At 31.7% G+C, this 26,917-nt stretch overlaps 1 protein-coding gene across 1 annotated transcript; it reads right to left on the reverse strand.

Annotated features, from left to right (window-relative positions):
* Window positions 1-460: 460 nt before the first annotated feature.
* On the reverse strand, window positions 461-26,917 carry LOC134691546 (C-type mannose receptor 2-like). The gene is made up of 9 exons (XM_063552113.1): window positions 26,797-26,917; window positions 26,369-26,454; window positions 25,406-25,499; window positions 22,914-23,086; window positions 21,319-21,350; window positions 4,002-4,096; window positions 2,834-2,913; window positions 2,157-2,250; window positions 461-582 (listed from the first exon to the last, which is right to left on the reverse strand). The coding sequence occupies exons 1-9, from the start codon at window positions 26,915-26,917 to the stop codon at window positions 461-463; spliced, it is 897 nt and encodes a 298-aa protein (XP_063408183.1).

Raw genomic sequence — 26,917 nt, forward strand, 5'->3', positions numbered from 1 at the left:
TTAATGTCCACGTTTGTAGACGTTAAATGTTCTGTTGTCATGAAGGGACCCTTGCCTGAACAAAGTGACGAATATGACAGTTATTTACAATTCATTCTCTTGGTTGATAAAGTCTAATATTTGAATTTGTCAGTTGTTATGGACTATCTTTTTTATTTTACCTGGGAGTTCTGTATTTGTGTTACACTTTTAAAATACTTTTTTTTCTATTTTTGTAAAGAGCCTGGATATTAAGAATTTTTTTGTTTATGTACACAAGATAAATGATATTCTTGTATTCAGATTTCCTCTATTGTCTATCGATTATCACCCGTTGCTTGATTATCAAAACATGTAAATTAACTTTCAAATAATGAACATTCTAAGAAAATATCGGCTTTTCGCAAATAAAAGCGTGCAAACGTTCACATGGAAAGTCATCCCATTTGTACCCAAATTTCTTCACAAGTTGTAAACAATTCTAATTATTAAAATTGCTATCTGGTTGACCTGGAAACCAGCCAGTAAACGTAAGCACTGTCTGACTTTTGTCCCATATCCAAACACCTTCCGTGTCAATATCTGTTGCACCAATCCAATAAACTGCAATATAAAGATAAAGATGTTTGAACGTCAAACTATAATGGCTGCATGCCTTGTTGGCTGAAAAGTTAATGACAGAAATTTCAATCCCCACATAGAATGTATCTCCAGTTTGCTCATCGTCCGTTGGTAAATATCTTATACATATTTTCGGATGAAAATGTAAACAAATACATATATCAGACGAGTATATATATGATTGTGAATGAGACAGCTTCCCCTCAAGACCAAGGGACATGGAAATACGATCAACAACATTTGCCAGAAAATTAGACTGCTGAACATATTGACTGAGTGGGGATTTGCAGGGCGGATTCGACCCGGAGACACTTACCCGGTATATGACCAGTTACAGATCGAGTTTGAAGTTTGATCCGGTCAAATGTATGGTCCTTGGTCTGCGATAGTTCATACAATTAATCAGTTGTTCGCACTTTTTTTCGTCATGCTTCAAGATATTGATTTTAGATTGGGTAAATAGTTTTACCACGGCAAACGAGTTATAAAACAAGTTAGAATTTTATTCGGTCGAACAAATTTTGGGACAAAAGTCTATGCCCCTGCATCAACGTTTCTGTTGTGATGTTTGCACAGTAAACTTTTAAAAACAATAGAAATCACATTGTATGTAGATCTGTCTATTAATCTTGTTTATACAACTGCTTTAATAAAGCTTGAAATACATTAAAAAAAATCATACAGTTTAGTAGAAATAGATTTATTGTTCAATATTTGCACCAGAAGATATTTGATCTTTTTCCAAATAAAGAAAATATTACAAATTACCGCTTAAGTTAGCTTTTTCCCCCAGTACACTGAATTTTTAACCTGTAGTGGACTACGTTCTTCCATGCAATACTCTCAGGATGCATTTTGTTTTTTTAAATTTTATCGCAATTGACAAAATGTCGTGAGGACTTATCAGCCTTATTATATCTTTTTTACTACACAACGTAAGAGTTTAAAAAAATGAAAATATACGTCTAACTTAACTATTTTCAAAGATCTCGGCTTTAATTTAAACAATAAAAATAAAACAATACCCTCTTTATCAAGTCGATTTCATGTTGGCATATGCTCCCGGGCAACCTTCATGAATATTGTTATAAATACAAATACATGTAAATGTACACTGATTGATATGTCTACATGCAATAGACGGATTAAACATGTTTAAAGCAAGGACAACACTGACACGATTGACAAAAGCAAAAGTATTTTATTATTTTCTTAAAGAATAAAACTGTCATGATACAAGTTGTAATAATTGCAGTCGTATCAGGATAAATAAGACTACGTCATAAATTGGGTTAAGAAGGTTAAAAGAAGTAGAAGTTTTAACATCTGAAAACACAAAATCTTTAGGTAAAGAGTTTAATAACCTAATTCCTATTAAATGCAAAAGATAGCAACGAACTCGTCTTCCCAAAATCCAGTATTACAGTTGAAATATATCCGTTCCTTTCAATCATCAGTATAATAGTCAGAAAAAAAATTCAAAGATATTTTAATTTTTCTCCCCATATAAAAACTGAACACTAATTCAAGATTTTATTTATATTAGATATACATACATGCCATGTCTTCGTCGGCCATTCCTTTCAAGAAATTATTCTCATTCTCGGATATCACCTCTACCAGCATGCTTTGTTGTTCCTCACAATAAACCTGTAATATTATTGATTAATTTAATCAAAATATGGACTCCTTTCATTTATTTTAATAAAAGGTCTTATCTCAAAATAATCACACTTTGGATGTTGTAGTCCTCACATAAATGAGGGTCTTCACTTCCTCGATTCTTTATTCTTTAATTTTTTTTTATATCAAATGTCTGTATTCTTTATATATATTGAACTTTATTCTCTATTCTTTATATTTTAGAAACCCATTATTCTCTATCCCTTTTTTGTATAGTTGAGAAATAGACACGTATGATCTACCAAACTTTGGTTTCACAGTAAAACTTATTTTGCGTCGATTCAATCAATCTAAGGCACAACTCTATTCAGCAGATTTCGGAAGAAAGAGCACACTACTGGTAATTAAAAAAATGGTCTGAACATGCATTTAATTAAATTAAACAAGATATGTGTATGTGTATGTATACGTCAAAAGATGGGATAGATAGTATGTTGCTGCTGATCAATGGGAAAGTGTATATTGAAAGTCGAAATTAGTATAGTTGTCATAGAAATGAGACTAGCTCGAGAAGGAACTAGTTAGATATTTGTAAAGGGTCAATACAAACCTTTGAATCATGCCAATATTTTTGGTCTTGACTGACCAAGTAACAGTTGCCTTCAAACAAATCCCAAGAAGGAGGACAGTCTGAAATAAATCAATACTAGTCAGTATTAAAAATGAAAGAAGAGTTCAGGTATGTTTCAATTCTGGCCCTAAAACATCCTAGCTTTAAACAAAATCAAATCCATATAAAATATGGTTTGTTGCTATGGTTATTCACTTCTTTTGTGTTGTCAAACGATTTGTACCGAAGAATTATAAGGACTAATATTAGAACATGAATAGTGTTTCAAATAACTTTGACCAAGACAAAATATTCAATTACTGCATTAACAAAATAATTGTCTCACAATCTCATGGTGTTAAGAAGTGAAAAACAAGAGAAATGTTTCATTATACATGTTATATCTCCGAAAAAAATCCTCTAGTTCCAATCTCATTCATCCGAAGAAAAACACGACTTCTATTAACATACACAGATATAAGAAGATATAGTATAGTTGTTACTGAGGCAACCTTTCTTCCGAATCACAATTTGTAACAGAAAATACAGTATAAGTACTAAAAGTATAAAGGACCCAAAAATGACACGTGGAATACATTTCTAAAGTAAGAAACTACATCAACAAGCGACAACTTCTGAATATCAGGTTCCTGACGTAGAAAAGTTGCAAACAAATGCACTGGGTTAAACATTTTTAATATGTTCTAAACTTCTCCCTTACCCGAAACAATAGTGTAACATCACAACATAGGAAGACACTAGAATTTCAATTAAAATGGGTTAAATCAATCAAAAGGCAGTTTAACACATAAGTTTATTAAAAGTAAACTGAATTAGCCTTTTTTGTTGCCATTTGAAGCAATAGTAAACCTGTTAATCATAACAGAGATGTAGACATTGTGTTTCTATCTTGATTCAAAGGAATCGTCGGGTCTTTAAAAATATATTTGTTTAGTTAATTGATATTCCAAAAAAGCTAATGCATGACTGTACCAAGTTTGGCTTCCTTGACAACTAATTGTGTTTTAACATTTATAAGTTGTTGTTGGTTAATGAGATCTTTTATACTGTGTGTAATGTATTCAAGGGTACTCCCTTATCCTGCTATTAGACACAGTAAAGATATCTTACACAGTTGTTCACAAAAAAGAAATACATGTCATTTTACCTGGCTCATATATCCGCCATTTTGAATCTGATATAAGTGTGGTATCCTCTTCGCGGTTTGAATGAATCAAACATAGTTTATCATCACCATTGTAGCTGTAATAAGAACACATGTGATGCATTTTGCATGTCGCAGCACAATACACCACAGAAGGGGATTTAATGTTCATTACCCACAGAGGAAACGTTTTCTGGTCATATTTCAGGACATACGTCTTTACCGTTACTCTTGACCAAACCAAAGCGATGACAGATATTGCCCATGGAAAATATGTAATTAGTTCTATAGTAAACACGTAACACTTAGTTTTGACTCCCTTCTTTCAAAACAAAATAAATGCTAGCTGTCGGACGTATAGACTGACAATGCTGGGTTCAATGGAATATTAACATGATTTATATGGAATTTTTTTTTGGCAAAACTCCAATGAAGATGTAGATATAAAACAAACATATACCTTGCCATGAATTATTAAAATACAAACTGAAACCAATGAACAAATATTTCCTTTATACCACAACTAAAAATGCATGTTATATCTAAAATTAAAAAACAATATGGTGATGAAAAAAATAGGAAATGTTGTTATTTTGTTCATTTGTTGATTCGTTTTGTTTTTTTAGAAAAATGAATATGGACTACATACATACTATAAAACTTTTTATTTTAATTGATATGTACATTCTTTCTTCTTGTTTTGTGCCTTTACGAATTCAATAAATGCAGGGGTTTTCTGTGTAAATACAGGCAAATTGGTAGTGGGTAAAATAATTGTAACTGCCACTGTAAGGTATAGCAATTGATATCCTTACCATAATCCATAATTAGTATGTCGTACGAACCAAAACACCGAAAACCCCACATACCAAAATTATAAAAGAATTGTTGAAATTATTGCCGCCTTTATTGTTCCGCTTATGTTTTTCATTTAACCAGGAACGCATCCGCTAGGTGTCCTTTCTATGCGGCACTCGTCCGTTTGATGTTCTCTCTAAACATTATCTCTATCCGGTAAGTTTCCGTTTCTCGTAAGTTACATTTCATGTGTGTGACCGTTAGCCATTTGTTTCAACGCGTCTGTTTTATTATTTTCAATAAAGCAACGGATTTTTAACTGGAAAAACATTTGTTTACGGAAAACTTGTTTGTAATCCGTTCAGCGTCCTTTCGCGTGATCTATTCGTTTAGGAGTGACCACAGCTTTACGGTCTCATTATTATCTCAACAATTAGAAACAACTAGAAACAAATATTACAAACTTGAACTACAATAAACTCAGTACTACAGGCTCCCATCCATGAAAGGCATATAACGAATTTGGCACTCACCCTTTCTCCTAAAATGTGACAGTGGTGTTTTAGCACAGCATAAGAACAAACTATACAAATCAACTGAGAAGGGCTGAACTCATCAGATCGACAAACAGCAGAACACGTATTTAACATAAGCACAGCATGGACGTAACTGGATATTTTTACATCACTAACAGGAACAAAAAAACACATAACATGTCTGATAGTTGTGTAGACGGTGTCCATTCGCTCGCAAACATTCATATTTGTATACAGAATAGATTACATCATGTGCCTGATACAGCGCTTTCAAATAGTTCCGCAAAAAGCATAATTAATAAAAAGACTTTAATGAAATTGCACATTTAAAAATGACTGATATATCTATAAAGAAATATCTAAATTTTATAAAAAAACGATGATAAGACATTGAATTTATTAAGTTTTAGTCAGCAACAATATGTGGAAAGTTTTTTAACAACGTAACTATGAGTAAGGGATTTATCATCTTATCAATTTGTAGGATATATTTTAAAACTGTTGACCGAACCCAATCTATAAAGAAGCTATTTTAAATTGAAAGTTATTTACTGTCTTGTTTTTGTTGAGGTCTGATATTCTTTTTATATATTAATACCAGATCAATTTATCCAGAAGTCATCTAAAATGGTCAAAACGACAAACAAGATACGTTCCTTCAAAAGAAACTGTTTTCTAAAAGGCGGATTTGATTAATGAAATTCCTTTTATTTTCTTCTATGAATACAACGAAAACTTCACGTGGGACATCATGTTTTCGAACTGATGATTAAAACGAAGTTTCTAGAATATCGTGTCAGGTGTCGATTAAAAAACTATACATTATTGATGATATTTTGCTGAAATTAAAATATTTTTCCTGTAATTTAACCTCGTGTCAAAATAAAACTATGTCAATACATTATGACTGACGATTCCCTCTAAACTGGAGCCTCTAGAAAGATCTCCCACATGTGTATGGAACCTGTAACTTCATATGAATTTGTGCGCACACTTCATTTAAAGCTAGCGCACAAATTTCATGTTTACCCAACATTGTTTTTACATCAATATTGATGTCTGCGCACACAATATCTATAGATCCCACAAAATATATATTGAGTTTATGAAATAGTATAGCGTCGCACGATATATATTTTGTGTCTGCATAGATCCAGAAAAAGGGTATGACAAAATCCGTTTAAAAAAATAAAACCTTTTAAATCAACAGAACGAACAAAAAAACAACTGCCGTATACTTGAATGTCAAGAGACTGTCATACATGTTAGATGTTAAGCCAGATGTTTAACTCGGTTCAATCCACCATTTTCTACATCAGGAAATGCCTGTACCAAGTCAGATATATGACAGTTGTTATCAATTCATTTTTCTTTTGGTTAAGAGACTTTCGGTATTAACAGGGGCCTGAATATTCGTTCAAAAATGTGGACATTACAAACAGCTGTTGACCCAAACCCAGTCTCTGATGCATCACTTTTAAACTAGAATTAGCTTACAGTTACAAAGACTAAAGTTGATATACTTTCCGAATCAATTGATATAGAAATCAGAAAAATGGTACAATGAAACAGTTACGGTCTTTCGTATTGAAGATATAAAAAAAAAAGGCAACAGTTGTATATAAACTCATCAAAGATACCAAAACTAAATTTAGTATATACGCCAGACGCGCGTTTCGTCTACAAAAGATTCATCACTGACGTTTACCGCTGTTCAAAATTCATAAATCGATAGATAAAAAAACAAATCCAGCAATAATGTTCATCTTCTATGTGACAAAAAATTATTTTATAAATCATTTTCCCCCCTTTAATAAATGCACCGAAATCGTCATATGGACTACAGTGGTTTTGAACGAGGATTAAAACGAAGTTTCCTGATAATCATGTCAAGTGTCAATAACTAAACTATACATAATTAATGATATTTTGCAAAAAGTGAGATACTTTTCATGTAATCTAACCTCATGTCAAAATACATCCTTATAAAATCTATTACTAAAGTATGACTGGTGCATCACTTTGAATTGCAGACATTAGACAGCACAACAACAAAAAAACATTGTAAACCCCATTGACCTATACTAGTTTACATTTTACACGAGTAACAAGGTAACTTTGCCGTCCTTGGTTACTTTGAAGTGGAAAGCTAGAGGTAATTGTTTGCTAACGCTTGTTAAAATTTAAATTTGTGAGATAAAGATCTACTGCATTTTGGCAAATTCAAATTATGTTATACATCCTACTATTTTATTTTCAACAGCTTTACATGTCTTAAACCGTGCATCAATATTTTAATGTTTTATCTAAATTTCTTAAATGTCACGTGTATTGTTTATTTATTTGTTAAAAATTGTAAAACATGCGACTTTCCATTTAATATAACGCATTTAACTAAATTCGATAAAATATGAAAATCAAAGTTGTTTTGCTTGAGTGATTTACCTATACACTATACAAAGCTCTGGTCTCAACGATGTTTTTAAAAAAACGAATTGATGCCATTTTGAAATAGTTTAACGGTGGCGTGGCCTATTAGTTTGACGTACATTACCACTAACTTGATTTCAATTGGTTCACCGCAAAAAAATCTATTTGATTGGCGTTAAAATGAATTGAAATAAATTGAAATGAATTTAAAATATTTTTTATTTTTTTGTCAATCTTTATCAAATGACAATTAATCTCATTTAAATAGCGTTAACACGTTTTTGTCCGTTTAAGCTAAATTTGGGTTACTAGTGAAAGCTTGCATTTTCTACAACTCTTGCATCATGTTTTTTTTTTAAAATCTAAACAACATAACTTCAAAAAATCAGTCCTTACATGTATATGACACTAAGCTAATCAGATATGCATTACATGCTAAAAATATATTTAAAGATGATAAACAAAATCACTGTGTTTTATTAACAAAAAAACACTACTGCTTTGAAAATATATTAATGTTCTATTTAATTTTGTCACATCTATAGTGATGTTTTTCTTTTATATTTAACACGTAAAACTTGTAATGCAAAGCTTGTAGCTCGTTTACCTAGTAAAATAAGTATTCACAGAGCTAACACCCTAGACTATTCATACATTTTTTTTTTTTCTCATTTAACCATGGTGTTATCCTTTTATTACCGACTTATGAGCTGGAATGTTCCTTTGTTCTTCTCGGTCTCTTTCCTACATGTGGTTTGTGCAAACAAAAGATCATATCAACGTCCTTTACGGAGAATATAAAATTCATAAGCAACACACTAAAAAACATAAAAACACCAAAAGCTCGTAGTTTTTGCTGGTATATTTGATCATTCTTCGTTAATTTGAATTGATTTCTACAAATTATATGAGTTTTTGTTTTGCTTGAAAAGTGGTTGATGTCTTTATTATTAAAAAACTCATCGTTTTTATCCTTTAATCACCTAGGTTCATTAGTCAGAGGGTATATGTGTCGGAGATAAGTAGAAGCAATAACATAAATCTGTAACATTAAACTTTTGGAATTACTATAACGAATATCTTAATTTTTAAGCACAATTATTAGATGTTTATTTCGTTAACAGTACAACAATCATGTTGAAACATCAAAACTACTTATATTTATAGGAATATGTTTGGATGATAATGAATATAGAGACGTTGCACAACTGAAGAAAGATAGACAATCCATACTCGAAAGTAAGTACATTTATCTGATGTTTTAAAGATTAAAAATTATTATTTTTTATATTTTAAATATCTTGTCAAAATCGCAAAGTTAAAAGATTTTGAAAATTAAAACAAAAAGATCGATACAATAAAATTTTAGTATACCATCAAAAAGAATTCAACCTTAGAGCAAACATTAATAAAATCATTAGGAGGAAAAGATAGACTTGTACATACACTATAGAATGTGCCCTCTGTCAGCCGACATCAATCAGATACACCCGACACAATAGCGTAGACCAAAAGTGTTTTATTCAAATAACAACATCACGACTCATGTAGATCAGGTACCGATTACCACCTGCAACACAAATTGTAAAATACCAAAACAAGGACATTCTATTTTTATTTATTTTTTACATTATATTCATATATTCGCAACATCTAAATGAAATATAACAGAAATTGAAAATCACTGATGACAATACTATTTGCGTCGGATTTATAAGGATATCTTTTTCGTGTTGTCTGAACAATATTTGAATTCTGTCTTTTTTATTATATATATGGCGGTGTATAAGAATGTAGTAACAAACAGTTAAATGATGACATCAAATGAATCCTAGAAGGTCAGTATAATGATTAAAGCGTAATGTATATATGTATATAAAAAAGAAGATATGGTATGATTGCCGATGAGAGAACTATCCACAAAAAACCAACATGACACAGACATTAACAACTATAGGTCACCGTACGGCCTTCAACAATGAGCAAAGCCCAATGCATGTAAAAAAAATCAACGAAAAGAAAATATGTAACATATAAAATAACATCAACCACTGAATTACAGGCTCCTGGTTTGGGACAGGCACATACATAAATAATGTGGCGCGGTTAAACATGTTAGCGGGATCCCAATCCTCCCCCTAACCTGGGACAGTGGTATAACAGTACAACATAAGAACGAACTATAAAAATCAATTGAAAAAGGCTTAACTCATCATATGAACAACAATACAAGTTGAAGTAAATACATTTGTTAGTGGGGAGATATATCAATCATATATGATTGGAGCAAATGGTAAATTTCAATCTAGTGGCTATCAAAGAATCAATGTGTTTTACTTCCACTGGACGTGTAATTATTTGAACATTTGTTTAGCCTATTTGTGACAATATATACATACTTAATGAGAAATACTGTAAGTCATGAATATGAATGTTTTATCTCAAAAATTCGTTTCGAAAAAGGGATATAGAATATGTTGATATACACTCTCTTCCCATCGAAAGGCATACACATACACAATTTTGCTTAAATAGAGTATAAACCAAAAGATGAGGCTAACATATTGCCTATTTATTTTATAAAGTCTCGTTGGGAAAAAGAAATTTTAAGGATTATCAAATTGTTGACATATGAAGTAAAAGGTAAGTAAAATTTAACACATACTATGTTAGTATAATGGTCCCAGGTAGATTATTTATAATTGTCAGTATGTCTTTTTATTGTAGGGTATAAAAATAAAGAAGAAACAGGAGAATTAAAATGATAAGTATATCTACATATTTATCATCATTGTTTTTAACCAAAAGAAGGACACAGATAGAAATGGATATTGGTTTCCTTTTATATATGTGTTCGTACAAATGTTTTAAATATAAATTGCAGTGACATGTGGACGTTCTACGATGGACTGTACCGAGATGAAGCAGTTTAAAGCAAACGCCGGTGTATACCTAATATTTCATGCGAAAACAGAAGGAGTAAAAGTTTATTGTGACATAGATGCAGACGGTGAGGGATGGACGGTAAGGTTGTTTTTTTTTGTTTTTTTTTTTATCGAATATGCAAACTGTTCTCATTAACTAATTATTGCGTCTGCTTATATACTATTGTTTTTGTATTATGTAATGATAACATTTAGAATGGAAATGGGCAATGTGTCAAAGAGACAACAAACCAACCAAAGAACAGACGAAGGCCAACACTGGGTCTTTAATACAGTGAGTAATGATTATATAATATAGTGCAAGACCACATGAAAGCGTGCGATTCAAAGCATAGGGAAATAAACGCCCGTTGCCTTTCGATATTGCAATATTGTTTAATAGACTGTACTCTAGTATACACAAATACACATTTAATAAATATGCTCCATAAATTATAAAACTATACATAGTAAATGAGAAAACATAAGTTAACTATGATAATTGTTTGGCTGATAAGGACAATAATAATAATAGAGAAATCAAAACAATAATGCACAGAAATGATCTCTGAAGGTGGATATATTTTCATAATTCAAGGTTTGTAAATTAAATTTATGTATACAACATCAACATTTAATTAGTCTTTATCCACATACTAGTACATGACATATTTGATGCGTATGATAACGACTATCAAGGATATATTAGACACTTGTGTATTTGTTTATGTTAACAAAAATAATTTTATTAGACGCCATTATTAGCGCCCGTCTCATTTCACCGATGACTTGTATACTTTTATTAAATCATTTAGAAAGACAGACTAAAACAAGATCTTACAAATGGCAGTAGAATTAAGAAAAATATTAACATCTCTGATATTCTCAATGCTGTTTCCTTTTATAAATTCTGGTTGTTGGTAAAATGTTGAGGTACGAGTTTAATCAAATATCTAAATATATTGCTTTGGTTTAATATTCTTGTCTACATGTCTTATTTTATCAATTCATTGAAGATAATCCAGAGAAGATATGGCGGTTCTTTTAACTTCCAGAGAATTTGGACAGATTGCGAAACGGGTTCGGTAACGTCAATTGAGATTATTGGCTTGGTATGTATAACATATAATCAATAAGTATTTCTCCAATGCATTTACATATTGACAGTTTAAACCACATGTTATTGGTTGAGACTATGCCACGGGTAATTTAACGAATCTTCATACTCCCCATCTGAAATGTCGGGACTGCACTTCCCTTTCTACAATGGTCCTTTCAAAGTACCCATTTTGATGATTTTCATATTTTGATGGATTTTTACTCCTTTTTGAATTATTATCTTGGAGGAAAATCATAGTTACTAATTACTTTTTTTTCATTCTTTCAATAATGAGGAAGTGGACCAATCGGAATATATTTAACTTAGAAAAAACTATTGGTACAAATATAGGTGTTAACTTATGACAGTTTCATCCCATTTTGATGCTTTTTACTGTCAAATTTACCAAGCTGTCAATTTTGAAAATATTGGATTTTTCTCTATATTAGAGATGTACTTAGGTGAGGTTTTAGAATGTGTCTGATGTTTTGACCCCTTTTTTTCCTACGATACAAGGTAAAATAGTTTGCCCCATAACATCAATTTATCTTTTCATATAACACATGATAGCTCCTAAAGGGTCATTTACCAAAAAATAAACAGATTCGTGATTTTATTTCTTTTGATTTGAAACCTAAATAATACCAAGGCATTATAAGGACAAACTTCGAGCCAGTCTCTTATCTTCATATTTTTGAAATCATTTTGTTTTAAAGATGCTCCTTAACCCTTATCTTATGTTATTGTTTTGGCTAAAAGTATCAATTTTAAAATCTGTATTTGTTTCACCTAAGTACATTCTGAAGAACAGAATGCATATCCTTCAATTTCTTTATTATGAAGGATTGATACAATACATATCTAGCAAATATGAAAAAGAAAAAAGTTATATCTCTGAGATAGGTATTTTTTTCAGTCATTTATAACTTAGTTATTGAAATGATATGCGTTCAATCAACAATTTAAAAGACTGACTTTATTGCTTTTAAATTTTGAAAAATTTCTTCTTCAAAAAATACTTTTGATTTGAGTTTTGAGTTCATTGCTAATTTCCACTTGTACAATGTACTACACATTTTTGGAAATAATTCAAGAATGAGAAATCAACGACTTAAATGTCAGAAAAAGACATCCTTAAATAGTGGTAGAAAAATCATTATCTTCTCCAATTTTAAAACAAAATTACTGATTTAATAAATAACTTTTGATCCGTACTGTTTATCAATGTTAATGTCATGTTTAGTTATAAAAACAAGCGGATAACAAAGAGATGTATGCCAATATTTTGTGTTTCAGTAGTAAACACATCTTAGGCAGTGGAATGAAACATTCATTTCCCTTTACTTCGGGAGATGTGCAGATTTTCTCACTTTTGAAAGAGTATATTCTTGATGAACAAATCTTCATATCTCCCTCAGGCAAGGGAAATAAATATGCATTATAACATATCATTAGATCGTCTGTCACTTTGTTCTACCGAATGTCATTTATCATACCATAATACTCAATAATAATAAATAGATAGATGTATTGCGTTCTAGTAGAAAAAAACCTGGTTGTTTTTAAATTAGTAAATGATCTTTTTTTAATTGTCATTAGTGTGATCACAAATAAACATGGCATAAATATCCACCTGTCCTAAGTCATGAATCAGGATTTCAGGTAAGTGTCGTTTGTTTATGTAATTTATACATGCTTCTCGTTTCTCGCTTTTTATATAGATTAGACCGTTGGTTTTCCCGTTTAAATGGTTTTACATTTCACATTTAGGGGCCCTTTAAAGCTTGTTGTTGGCTCGTACCTCGACCTATAATTGTTTACTTTTATAAATTGTTATTTGGATGGAGAGTTGTCTCCTATGCACTCATACAAAATCGTTTATAGCAATCTTGTTACTTTATACACGTGACATCCACTATTCATTTATTGTGTTACTTGTTGCAAGTTAACTCGTCATTATCAAAACATTGGAGGAAAAATAAATATTAAATTCAACAATTCGTCTAATGTTTATGCTAGTTATGACTGAAAAAAACGTTAAATAAAAACACCTTGCGTAATAGCTATACGTTTGATTGAGGCAACAAACACATTCGCCGTTTGACGTCCACTGGTTCATATGAGCTGAGAATAGACTTCACTGATAAAAACAATAACAAGAAGTATGCTAAATATAAGACATTTATTGTTGGTGATGCAGCCTCACAGTACAAGCTGACCATTGGAGGGAATAGCGGTGATGCAGTTAAGAAGTTTGTTGTTTAAAATGCAACATGCCAGTTCAAGCCACGATTGGATTTCGTAATGGAAAGGCAAGTATAAAGATAATTTGTGCTAGCGATTTAAAATCACTTCTCAAGCTGACCATAAGAGGTTATTACGAAAATGCAGGTTAAATAATTTATATAAGCGATTGAAACTTGAAACACGTATTTTCATTTTTGTTACAAAAGAAAGACCATCTCATTACAAGCTGTCGACTTGGGTTAAGGCGGAAATTCTGGTAAGATATTTGTCGCTGGAAATGCAACCTCAGAATGGAGTCGACTATTTGACGCAATAGCTGAAAACATGCACATACAAAAATTTATGTGTGAAAACAATTTTAAACGAAATTGCAGGTAAGGAAATTTGTGTTGGAGATGCACCATCTTAATGAAAACTGAAGACATACTCAGGTGAAACATTTTTTGTTTACGATGAAATACCACAGTGTAAGATGACGATTTTGGCAACATTCAAGTATAAGTGTTAGGGATATAGTGGAAATACAGGTTTGTAAAAGGAGTAGTATCACTACAGTGTACGATGTCTAATTGTGGTAATGTTTTAGAACAACCTGAATATATAGGGACATGGCTAAATGCAGGTAAATAAAAAAGATGCGTCATCACAGCACAAAGATGGTAGCAAAAATTTAGATAAAAAAATTGTTGTTTGAGATAAAATATCAAAATGCAATCTGACTATAGCGAGTTTGATCGTGATTGACGGTTAAAATGTGTTGTAATATCATAGTGCTACATGTAGCTGATTTTATTTGCTGTTTTGTATCGCAAAGTATGGTATGTTTTGTTTTTTTTTAATTATTGAAACAAAACTTTTTGTAGTTGTTTAAATACTTTTACTTATACGTTTTTTTTTTAATCAAAGAAGCATTAAGTGTACATTGTAATTTAAAAAGGTGTGTGTCTTGTAATAAAACATTCTTGTCCAGTTAAGTGTTATTTTCTATCTTTTTGTATGATCATCTCTGTAATACTTTTATTGGGTTTCGGATTTTTAAAATTTTCACCACGTGCATTATTGAAAATATTTTAATTGTCATTATTCAGAATAGTACAATCAAACTGGTATCGTTAGCAAAAAAGACTTTGACAAAGTGTCGTTTTCTTATTGGGACATACATTACCCGTCCAAGTCTAAACATGTCTATGTGTATCCATCTGATGAGCCTTTTTAACTTATTTTTATAGTGTATTCTTCAGTTGTACTAAAACAAATAAACTGAGTCCCAGGTTTAGGGGTAGGTTTTGGCGGCCACTTTCTTGTAATTGTCTAATGATTGTTGCTGTGCTACATATTTGTTTTTCGGCCATTAATTTTTATATTAATTATGCCGTTAATTGTCTCGTTTACATTTTTTTACATTTGTCATGGCTATATGAAGTATGGAATTGGTAAATTAGCGTAGGTCGACCGGAAGTTATTCTGTTATGTGTCACTTCGTCTCTTGTTAAGAGTATTGACAATTTGTGTTAAACATGTATCATAAGCAATTTCACCACTGAAAAAACTGTTATGACTGAGTGTTTCCTCAACAAAAGCGTGCTTGTATCCTCTAAACAAAAGAAATAACTGACACATATTAAGATATATTTGATGTTAAACTGCAATTACGATAACAAACATTACAAACGGAGACGTGTGTGCGTATCTGGTGCCATTAATATCGTTAACGTTCATGTATTGTTCTATGATCGTATATGATATTTCAATTTAAGGAGATTCATTAACCTACAGCAACGGAATGAAGTTCTATACTGTTGACAGGGATAATCATGTACACAGTATCAACTGTGCTAAGAATAATGGACCTTGGTGGTTTCAGTTATGTTCTAACAGCTCTTTGAATGGCTTGTTTACAGGAAAATTGTACTGGAATTTTTTGATTGAAAATTACACAAAGACGTCGGTGATGATGATAGAGAATTAAAAATTATTTACTTACACATTGTATTAATTATTTTGCCATTTAATTATCTAAAGAAAGATACACGTTTTCACATAGATGCGTTTGTTCATCTCTTAACTTACATAGACATGATAGAAGGCAGTAAGAATCTTGAGAAAAAACTAATTGAATGATTGAATGATAGTTGTGTTTTATTTATAACAAGAAAACAGTGTCTGTATATACCGCATTGTCTCAATTTCAAGTTCATTCCGGATATCTCAGATAAATGTTAACGTACAAATCGAATAAAAAATGCAACACCACAATGATTTTACTATATAGTATAACATGCAATTGTGTCAGATTTGTGTTCATGTTGTTGGATTAATTTATTATGATCATATTAGTTTCCTTATTTCAGATCTTGTTCGTAAAGGATAAAGTAAACAAGTTGCATTAATCGACATTTAAACTTTAGACTCTTCATATTTGTAAAACATTGTGGTAGGTTTTGGTTTTCTTCTATGATAGTGTTTAGCCATATATTGTAACTGATTTCTGTCGTTTTCTGTCACTGGTAAACATGAAAAAAATGTCATCAACCAAAGCTTTCTCTGCAATATAAGTTAAACGTCCCAAGTCAGGAGCCTCTGGCTTTTGTAAGTCTTTTTTTTTTTTTAATTTTAGTTTCTTGTGTACAATTTGGAAATTAGTATGGCGTTCATTATCACTGAACTAGTATATATTTGTTTAGGGGCCAGCTGAAGGACGCCACCGGGTGCGGGAATTTCTCGCAACATTGAAGACCTGTTGGTGACCTTCTGTTGGTTTTTTTTTCTATGGTCGGGTTGTTGTCTCTTAGACACATTATCCATTTCCATTCTCAATTTTATTTGCTAAGAAAATTAAATTGCACAGAAAATTAAAATCTTAAACACAAATATGAACTTTTAAAAAAAAATTATTGGTATTTGAAATTATGAACCGAATAAATCGGCTATCCGACAACACCAATTCAAACATTTTAAGTTGACCTTTGTTACTATTTGGCTTAAAATTGTTTTAACAAGTTGAGGTGTTTTATATAAATATGTGAATGAATTTCCATTTTTATGAGTTGTGTTGATATTGTAAGATAGGAAATAGACTATGTTGCAGGTGAATGGAAAAGCAACAAAACCTCATAAATTATGAAATACAAAAAAAAGTTTGAGGGGTCAGCATTGGTCTTTTTGGTTTTATACATCTTTTTCACATACCAAATTTTCCAAGGACAAGCACATTTCAATCGATACTAAAATTAAAAAACCGAAAAAGTGGATCTGTTTTACATTTATCATTTCTTGGTATTCTAAAGCTGGCTATGTGGTATGGTTTTTGCTCATAGTTTACCTATATATGTTTACTCTTATGTCATTGGTCTCTGATTGAGAGAGGTTTCGTTGGTAATCATACCACATCTTCTTATTTCCATATCTGCATCATTTGCATTTTGACACTACTTCTTTTTCTTAAGTAATTCGAAAATAGGTATTTATAGTATCATCAAATTGCTGAAATACTCTGTTTAAACAAATATTACTTTCTTAATTTTACATACGCGTACAAACCGCTAATTTTGGGCCATCAATAATAACAAAGCTCACATGATTCGATAAATATATTTATATCTACAAATACGTTATAGATAGAGGTTGTTGTACTGTTGATATGAAAATTATATATAATTGCAATTATAAATCAGACAATATAAAGGTTTACTTTTACAAATATTGACTTGGATGGACAGTTGTCTCATTGGCGCTCATACCATATCTTCTGAAATCTATTTGTTTAATACGTCTTATAGTTTTGATACTTGTTGAAGGCCGAACCATTACCTTCTGCGTCATTTGATCTCTAATGTAGAGTTGTCTTATTGACAATATCAAGTAATGAATTAACAAGAGGATATATAGATTGATTGATATCTACTTTATTCAGTAAAACATACAAAACAAATACAAATACATTTGAATACGATTTGATTATGTTTATGACAAAACATTGCAGAATAACATTCAGTTGATAAACATGTAAAATATGTTGATAAGAAGTTGCAAACTTAAGTCTGTTTTCAAGCAATATGTACAAAAAGATGCGCAGTGTCAACAAACTAATTATGTCATTATAACAAAATTCTCATATAGCGATAACGATTTCTTGAGAAAGTTTTGTTTTTAATTTTAGGTGTCAGACCACCAATTACTCCCTCAAATTTAGAACATATGTAAAAGTAGCCCTACTCTGACACAAAAAAAGTGCTTTTGGTATCCTTGTTTACTTAAACTAACCCTTGCAGAAATGAAACCTTTGGTGAAAGACAAATATTATTATATTGAAAATTAGCATGCAGAAAGCTGATTTATGTACAATTCAGGATATACCCGGTTTCTATAAAGTTTAATGTAAGGTAAAATATTTAGAAAGCTGTAAAAATTGCAAAATTTCGCTAAACAGATATTGATATTTAATTGGTGGTCCGACACCTTAACGGAACAGTCATTTTTCTTCATCTTTTATATAAGCTTTGAATTTCAAATATTTTGGCCACGAGCATCACTGAAGAGACATGTATTGTCGAAATGCGCATCTGGTGCAAGACAATTGGTACCGTGCATTTTATTACTACCATTGGGTCGATGCCTCTGCTGGTGGACTATTAGTCCCCGAGGGTATCACCAGCCCAGTAGCCAGTACCTCGGTACTGGCATGAAAATACGGATTTTTTGTGTTATTAAAATTTGCTGTTACAAAATATTATAACTTATTATATATTAAGGAATGAGTCTCCCTCATGCAAAGCTCTGATTCCTTTCACGGATTTGACTATACTTTTTGGACCTTTTGGATTATAGCTCTTCATCTTTTATATAAGCTTTGGATTTCAACTATTTTAGCCACGAGCATCACTGAAGAGACATGTATTGTCGAAATGCGCATCTGGTGCAAGAAAATTGGTACCGTTAATTTTATTACAGACTTGTTTTCTTTTACATTTGCATACATGTACATAACATCGATATTTGAAATGAATGCCGTCTTTCCCATTCCTTCTTATTTTCGATAGAACAAAAAATAAACCTTGCCGCCAACCTATACATGAACTTATACTGTGAAAGTTCAAATTTTCGTGGTTTGAGCAAAAGTTTTATGTTCTTGGATTCTTAAATACGTGGAATTTGGATTTATTAGGCAAATTTAAGCAAGCGAAGAATTTGAACCATTAGAAATTATTTTCTTGTATTTAATTATCTGTTGAAATTGATTTGTGAGGCATTGCAATAGAAGGTGTACATTTCACTTACTTTCCGCTTGCATAATTAACAAAACTCATACAATATCAAAGAAAATGATGGCTTCCGGATATAAGCTAAACTTTTCAAATTGTCTTCATTGAAAGATTTTGAAAAGTAAACCATTTAAATGTTGCATACATAAAGTGCAAATTGCTAACACTTTCTAACCAGCGATCAACAAAGAGATCAACTTAAAACAGGATTGAAACATTGTAGTCGCTCCAGACGCTCGTTTCGTTTACAAAAGGCTCATTATCGACGCTCGGATAAAAAAAGTAAAAAGGCTAAATAATGTACTAAGTTGAAGAGATGAAAGCACGCCAAACCCAACATGATGTATTTCATATCAGAATTATGAGGCGAAAAAAACGTTTTATATATCATCTTGCATATCATCACAAGGAGTCTTACTCTCACTACAATATATATTAGAATTTAATAACTCAGTCGAGCAATTCATCTTTCTTCAAGGATGAAATGGGTAGATTTTTCTTTGAAGTTTTAATTGAAGGTCATGGTTTGTTTTTTAGTACTGTGGATTTATTTATTTTCGTGGGGATTAATTTACGTGGATTTAGGAAAATAATTTCGTTGGTCTTTGATTTCGTATTCTAGCAAATCTCAACACACAAAAAACTGGTTTTGTCTTTAGTTAAACATTTGCATGTGTTGTTCACTTGTATATGTACCCACAAAATCCACAATAATTGGTATCCAACGAATAATAGTGATTCCCCAGTATTCGATGTATTGTCTAACTGGAATAAACAATACCCGTATCCATGTAGTCAAACCTACACGGGGATATTTCCATCTAGTAGTATATTGTTCGTCTTGCTTTAGGATACCCTTATTATATACCATTGGACACTTTAAGTCATGGATAGGTCAATCCACGAAAGGAACGAAAATTAGTTCCTTACGAAAAAAAGTACCCTAACATTGTATAGTTAACAAAGTTATCAGGATTACAATTTAGTACGCCAGACGCGCGTTTGGTCTACATAAGACCCGTCAGTGATGTTCATAACGCTTTATAAAGCCAAACAAGTGCAAAGTTGAAAAGCATTGAGGATATAAAATTCCAAAAGGTTATGCCAAATACGGCTAAGGTAATCTCTGCCTTTTTTCCGAAAAATTCAAAGTTTTGAAAACAGGAAATTTATAAAAATGACTACAATATTGATATTCATGTCAACATCGAAGTGTTGACTACCGGCACACGGACTCGGTTATAAATCATTATCAATAAAAATAATATTTAATTTTTAATCAGACCTACTCTGCAACTTAATACAGTAATATATGTATATTTTAGATATGAACGTGGTTGATAAAGAAGTTTTCAGATTAGTGAAAACGGAGCAAGGACGAAAAATATCATAATAAAAATACAACATGGAAATATGTCGTAAAAAACGTAATTTGATTCGTATATCATTTTGCAATACACAAAATGTCTTGTTCTCATGCTGCATGTTGACGATCTTGTTCTCATGCTGCTTGTTGACGACCTTGACACCAAGTCGCAAAGTTTCATGTCACAGTCAAATTGAGTTAGTTAATGCGCATGCATACTTGGATTTTTTTGTCTATAAAGTCTACCGAAGACAGAAAGCTTTCTTTTGTAATGAAGGGGACCTTGGCAGAACAGAGTTACTAAATATAACTGTTGTTTACTATTTTTCCTTGGAGTTCTGTATCTTTTAAATCATTTTTTGTTTTTTTTTTCTACTTGACTACTTGAATATACAAAAAAGAAGATGTGGTATGATTGCCATTAAAAAAAACTATATAAAAAAGACCAAAATGTTTGTTTCGATCCTGGATATTAGAAAAGGAAAAACTAAATATTGTTTTATACACAAAATTACTGATATATTGTGAATTTGTTGGTGGGTAACAATTGTCGTGGATTTTTTGTGGATGTTTGATTTCGTGGTTTTTACAATCGTTTCATACTATTATCAGCCTATAAAAATTGTGTTATTCGTTGAAGAAGTAAATTTGAGGTTTACCTGCATAAACGAGATCCACGGAAATTGGTATCCTACGAAATGCAATGAATTCACAATATTTACATTTCTCAAACTTATACATTTCCTCTATCGATGGTTACGCGTTGCTATCAAGTTGTCGGCATTCCTATGGGAACAAACTGTGCGCCTCTTCTTGCCGACCTCTTCTTATTTTCATATGAATCGGAGTTCCTCCAGACACTTGTCAAAAACAAGAGGATCAAAGAAGCCAGATTATTTAATTTCACTTTCAGATATATTGATGATGTTCTTTCCTTAAACAATCCGAACTTTTCTGATTGGGTTCCATTAATATATCCCCCAGAACTCGAGATTAAAGAAACAACAGACACGGCTTCCTCGCCTCATTTTTAGACTTATATCTCGAATTTGACTTACACAGTCATCTCAGTACCAGAATCTATGACAAACGAGACGATTTTAATTTCGAAATTATAAATTTCCCCCACCTTAGTAGCAATATACCAACTTCACCTGCATATGGGATATATATTTCCCAACTTATTCGATATTCTAGAGCTTGCAGCTCCTACTCAGACTTTGTAAAACGTCATCAGTGTCTGAGTAGAAAGTTGATGAACCAGGGGTATGTCAAAGAACGTCTCGTCCTTTTTCTAAAAAAGTTCATCGGAAGGTACCAAGACCTTGTTGATAAATATTCCGTATCAACTTCTCAAATAATACACGATGGTCTTGATGTATAGATTCTGCGTACTGATGTTGTGTATCATCTTAACAACATGTTTTACTGTTCTTTTATTTGTTTTTGTTCTATTATTAAGATTACTTTTACTGTTGAATGGTTTTATGTGATATCCGTTTGACGTGGCTCGGTACTTATACATCTCGTCAATGTGTTTGTATTGGCTTTCATTTTTTGGTGATTTTTCTGACGTCGGACACTCAAGTAGATCCATGTGTTCGTGGATAGGTTTTTGTGTCCTGTTAAATTGTTTCTTTTTAAAAGTTTTGGATTCTCATAAATTCTATGTATAACTTTTGGACTAGTTTGATTTCTGTAATTTATTCTTACATACTTTTGATTTTTTATAATCCAGGTACTTTTGATAACTATTGTATGCACATTGAACGACAAATTTATGTGACGTATATAATTTTTCTGACGTCAGACACTCAAATCAATCCATGTGTTCGTAGAAGTAGATGTTGTTGTGTCCTGTTAAATTGTTATACGATGATGACTGATGTTCCCATATTTTGACTATTTTATTGATTGTGACTGTTTATTTAACGCATCATGTAAATGTAACGGAATTTGATGAGACTGTTATTAAAGTGAGAGGGTTAGCGCTATAGAACCAGGTTTAATCCACCATTTTCTACATTTGAAAATGCCTGTACCAAGTCAGGAATATGACAGTTCTTGTCCATTCGTTTTTGATGCGTTTTGTTTTTTGATTTTGCCATGTGATTATGGACTTTCCAAATTGATTTTCCTCTGAGTTCAGTATTTTTGTGATTTTACTTTTTTCAAAACTTTTAAATTGACTTTCAAATAATGAATATTTCTAATAAAATGTGGATTTTTTGCAAATGAACACTTTCAAAGTTACACAATAGCTGTCATCCCATCCGTACTCCTCTGAATTTTGAAGTTGTACACAATCCTGGTTTCCTCTGTGATTATCTGGAGGTTTATTCCAGTCAGTAAACGTAACCACTGTCTGACTCGTGCCCCATAACCAAACACCTTCAGTTTTAGTATCTGTTGCACCTATCCAGAAAGCTGAAATAGAAATAATCAACACATATTTGTATGATTCACTAGAACATTGAGAATGGCTGTATGCTTTACTGGCTGAATAGTTGATAATAGAAATTGTTAACCCAAAATAGAATGTATGTCCTGTTTGCTCATCGTCCGTCAGCAAATATATTATAAATATTTTCGGACAAAAAGGTAAACGAATCAATATTTCAGACGAGTATAAAAAAGGAGCTGAAATATAATTTTTAATGAGACTGCTTCCCTTCAAGACCAAGCAACATGGAGTTTTAATAAACAATAGTTGTTTATAGAAAAATAATTAGTACCATGCAATACCTTCAGAATCTATGATTCATTTCTTTTATATTTTTTTTTATCGCATTTGACAAAATGTGTTATGTTGTATGGACCTATTAGTCTTTTTTCTTCTTATCATATTTATTTTTTACTTTAAATCATACGTCTTATTTGACTATTTTTCAAATATTTCGGCTTCAATTAAAATCTTTATCATTCTATTTCGTTAAAACATAGGCTTCCGGGCACATGTCATGACAATTGTTATAAACATACACCAATATATTTGTCTACATGCTAACGTCGCGTTAAACATTGTTAAACATGTTAAAAGCTAGAACAACAATAACACGACTAGCGTAATCAACAATATTTATTAATGAATAAAACCATCATGATGGAAGTTTAAATAACTAGATTTCATTGAGATGGGAGCCATCTCTTTGGGCCCCGCTGTCAATAATGTGGGGTAAATAAGTTGTATGGATAATCTGATATGAAGCATTATTTGGAAATTATTACATAGTCTCACATGTGATTTTAATCTAAGATTTTAAGTTAAAACTGATAAATATTCTCAACTTACTTTCATAGTATAATAGTGATATGACTGCATGATGTGAACTCATTGTTGACTACTCTAAGGTGACTTCTTGATATATGGATTGATGTTTGAACAATGTTTAAAGATGCTGCCCAATTGATATTTGTCACATATTTTTAGAATTATGCCTTCAATATATTATGACCCACCAAGTATAAAGTATGAAATATTAACGGTTCTCGAGAGGTAAAGCGGACACAATTTGTTAAGAACAACGAACGGATGGACAGACCAACGGACTGACCTTTGATCTAGGATGCATACATTATGACACATTTAATATATATGTTAAGTTGAAAATGTTTGTCAGGTATAAAGTATGAAATAATAACAGCTGTCCTCTCGAAATATAGTGTGGATCAAATTTGTTAGCGATGGACAGACCAACAGACAGACAGACCTTTGACCTAGGAAGTGGTACATACATCATGACACACCCTCTGGTGTTGGTTAAAATGGATGTCAAGTATAATATTTGAAATCATAATGGTTCTCAAGATATAGAGCGGACACAATCTTCACAACAGAACACAGGGTTGTCAACTGAAACCAAAGTTTTTTTGACGTTGACCTTTGACCTAGGAAGTTGTACATACATCATGACACGCCCTCTGGTGGTGGTTAAAATGGATGACAAGTATAAACTTTGAAATCATAACGGTTATCTAGATATGGAGCGGACACGATCTTCACCACAGGACACGGGGTTGTCAACTGAAACCAAAGGGTTTGACCTTGACCTTTGACCCTGGAAGTTGTACATACATCATGACACACCCTTGGGTGTTGGTTAATAATCATGTTAAGTATTAAGTATAAAATCATAACGGTTATCTAGATATGGAGCGGACACGATCTTCACCAAAGAACACAGGGTTGTCAACTGAAACCAAAGTTTTTGACCTTGACCTTTGACCTAGGAAGTTGTACATACATCATGACACACCCTCTGGTGGTGGTTAATATACATGTAAAGTATAAAGTATGAAATCATTATGGTTCTCTAGATATGGAGTGGACACGAAAGTGTTACGGACGGACGGACAGACGGACGGACGGACGGACGGACGGACGGACGGACAGACTGATCACTATAGGGCGACCCGCCTTTTCGGCGGGGCCCTAATTACAGATATACCAAGACAACTAAATATAACGTACAAAATTGCGTTAAGAAGGTTAAGATACGTACAAGTAAAAAAATCACAAAACCTTAAGTTACAGTGTCCAATCACCTAAAACCGAATGAGTGCAGAATACATCAACGAACTCGTCTTCCTTAAAACTAGTACTATAATTAAAGGAGAAAGATATCCGTTCCTTTAAGTAAACTGTTAAAACAGCAAAATATGGGAGCTATTTCAATGTAAATCCCGATATAAAAACTGAGCATTGTTTAATATTTTTATTTGTTTTAGCATGTTAAATATACATACATGATTGGTGTTCTGCAGCCTTTCCTTTCAAGAAATTATTCTCATTCTCGGACATCACCTCTACCAGCATGCTTTGTTGTTCTACGCAATAAACCTGTAATTTTGCAAATACAACTAATCAAAGCATGGACTCCTTTCTAATGTATTAAAAATGCCTGTTCCTCTTGTTTTAAATATTTGACAGATATTCGGAATCCTCTTGTTTAAGCTATGTAGTGCAATTACACATTTTGCCCAGCAATCCCTTTGTTTCTTTTCATACTTTAATTACATAGAGTTTAAAAAGTAATATTTAAAATTTTTATAAAATCTTTGGAATTTTTTTTAAAGATCTTAAAAGAAATACGGAGCCAATTTTGTTTAATGCAAGACAATTAAATGATTATCATTTCCCGACAAATTTCCAATGGCTTATATCTCGAAAACACCATAAAGACTATTCATTGTTTGCCTTTTTAGTTGGTTATATTGTTGCATCCTCATATAAATGAGAGTTTTTACTTCCTCATTTCTTTTCTCTTTTAAATTTATATACAAAACATCTCTATTTCTTTTTTATCTATATTAAATTTTATATCATATTCTTTACATTTAGGCAACCCGTTATTATCAGCCAATTTTTGTACAGTTGAAAGATAGCTATATATATATAGACTCGTCGTATTTCTCAACTAGACATTGGTTTGGCTATAACACGTTTTTTGCGTCTATTCAGTCCATTTAATTGATAACTCTATCAGCAATTTTAGAAGCAAAGAGCAGACTAATGAAGAATATGATTTGAACATGCAAGTGGTAAAATTAAGTCAGATATATATACGCCAAACAATGGGATAGATAGTAAAATTGCTGCTAATAAATATGAAAATGTCAATTGAATAGTTGAAACTATTATGAGTGTCATAGATTTGTGACTGGTTTAAGACGGAAATAGTGAGATTTTTGTAAATTTTCAATACAAACCTTAGCATCATCCCAAGATTTTTCGTCTTGACTGAAGAAGTAGCAGTTGCCTTCAAACAAATTCCAATCAGGGGGACAGTTTAATACTGAAATATAAAGATACCTGTCAATATTTAAAACTAATTACAGGCCGTAGAGTCTCTTTACATTTCCTTGCCTTGGAAAAGTCTGAGTTATAAAACTGGTTGGTTGCCATGATAATTCAGTTCTTTTGTTTTTTTCTAAATAATTATTATAGTTATAAAGAACAAGTTATATCTTTAATATGCCATACCAAGATACTGACTTTTATAGAATGTTGTTGATTGATACGGTCCTTTATAGTGCGATATTCAAGGGGACCTCTTTTTTGTCATGCGTGTGTATAATTAAGCACGGTAGAGATATCTAACATACAGATTTTGCAAACGAATAACATGTCATTTTACCTGGCTCGTACATCTGCCATTTTGAATCTGTTATAAGTGTGGTATCCTCTTCGCGGTTTGAATGAATCAAACATAGTTTATCATCACCATTGTAGCTGTAATAAGAACACATGTGATGCAT

Source organism: Mytilus trossulus, chromosome 11 (assembly GCF_036588685.1).
Source record: "Mytilus trossulus isolate FHL-02 chromosome 11, PNRI_Mtr1.1.1.hap1, whole genome shotgun sequence".
Lineage (NCBI taxonomy): Eukaryota > Metazoa > Mollusca > Bivalvia > Mytilida > Mytilidae > Mytilus > Mytilus trossulus.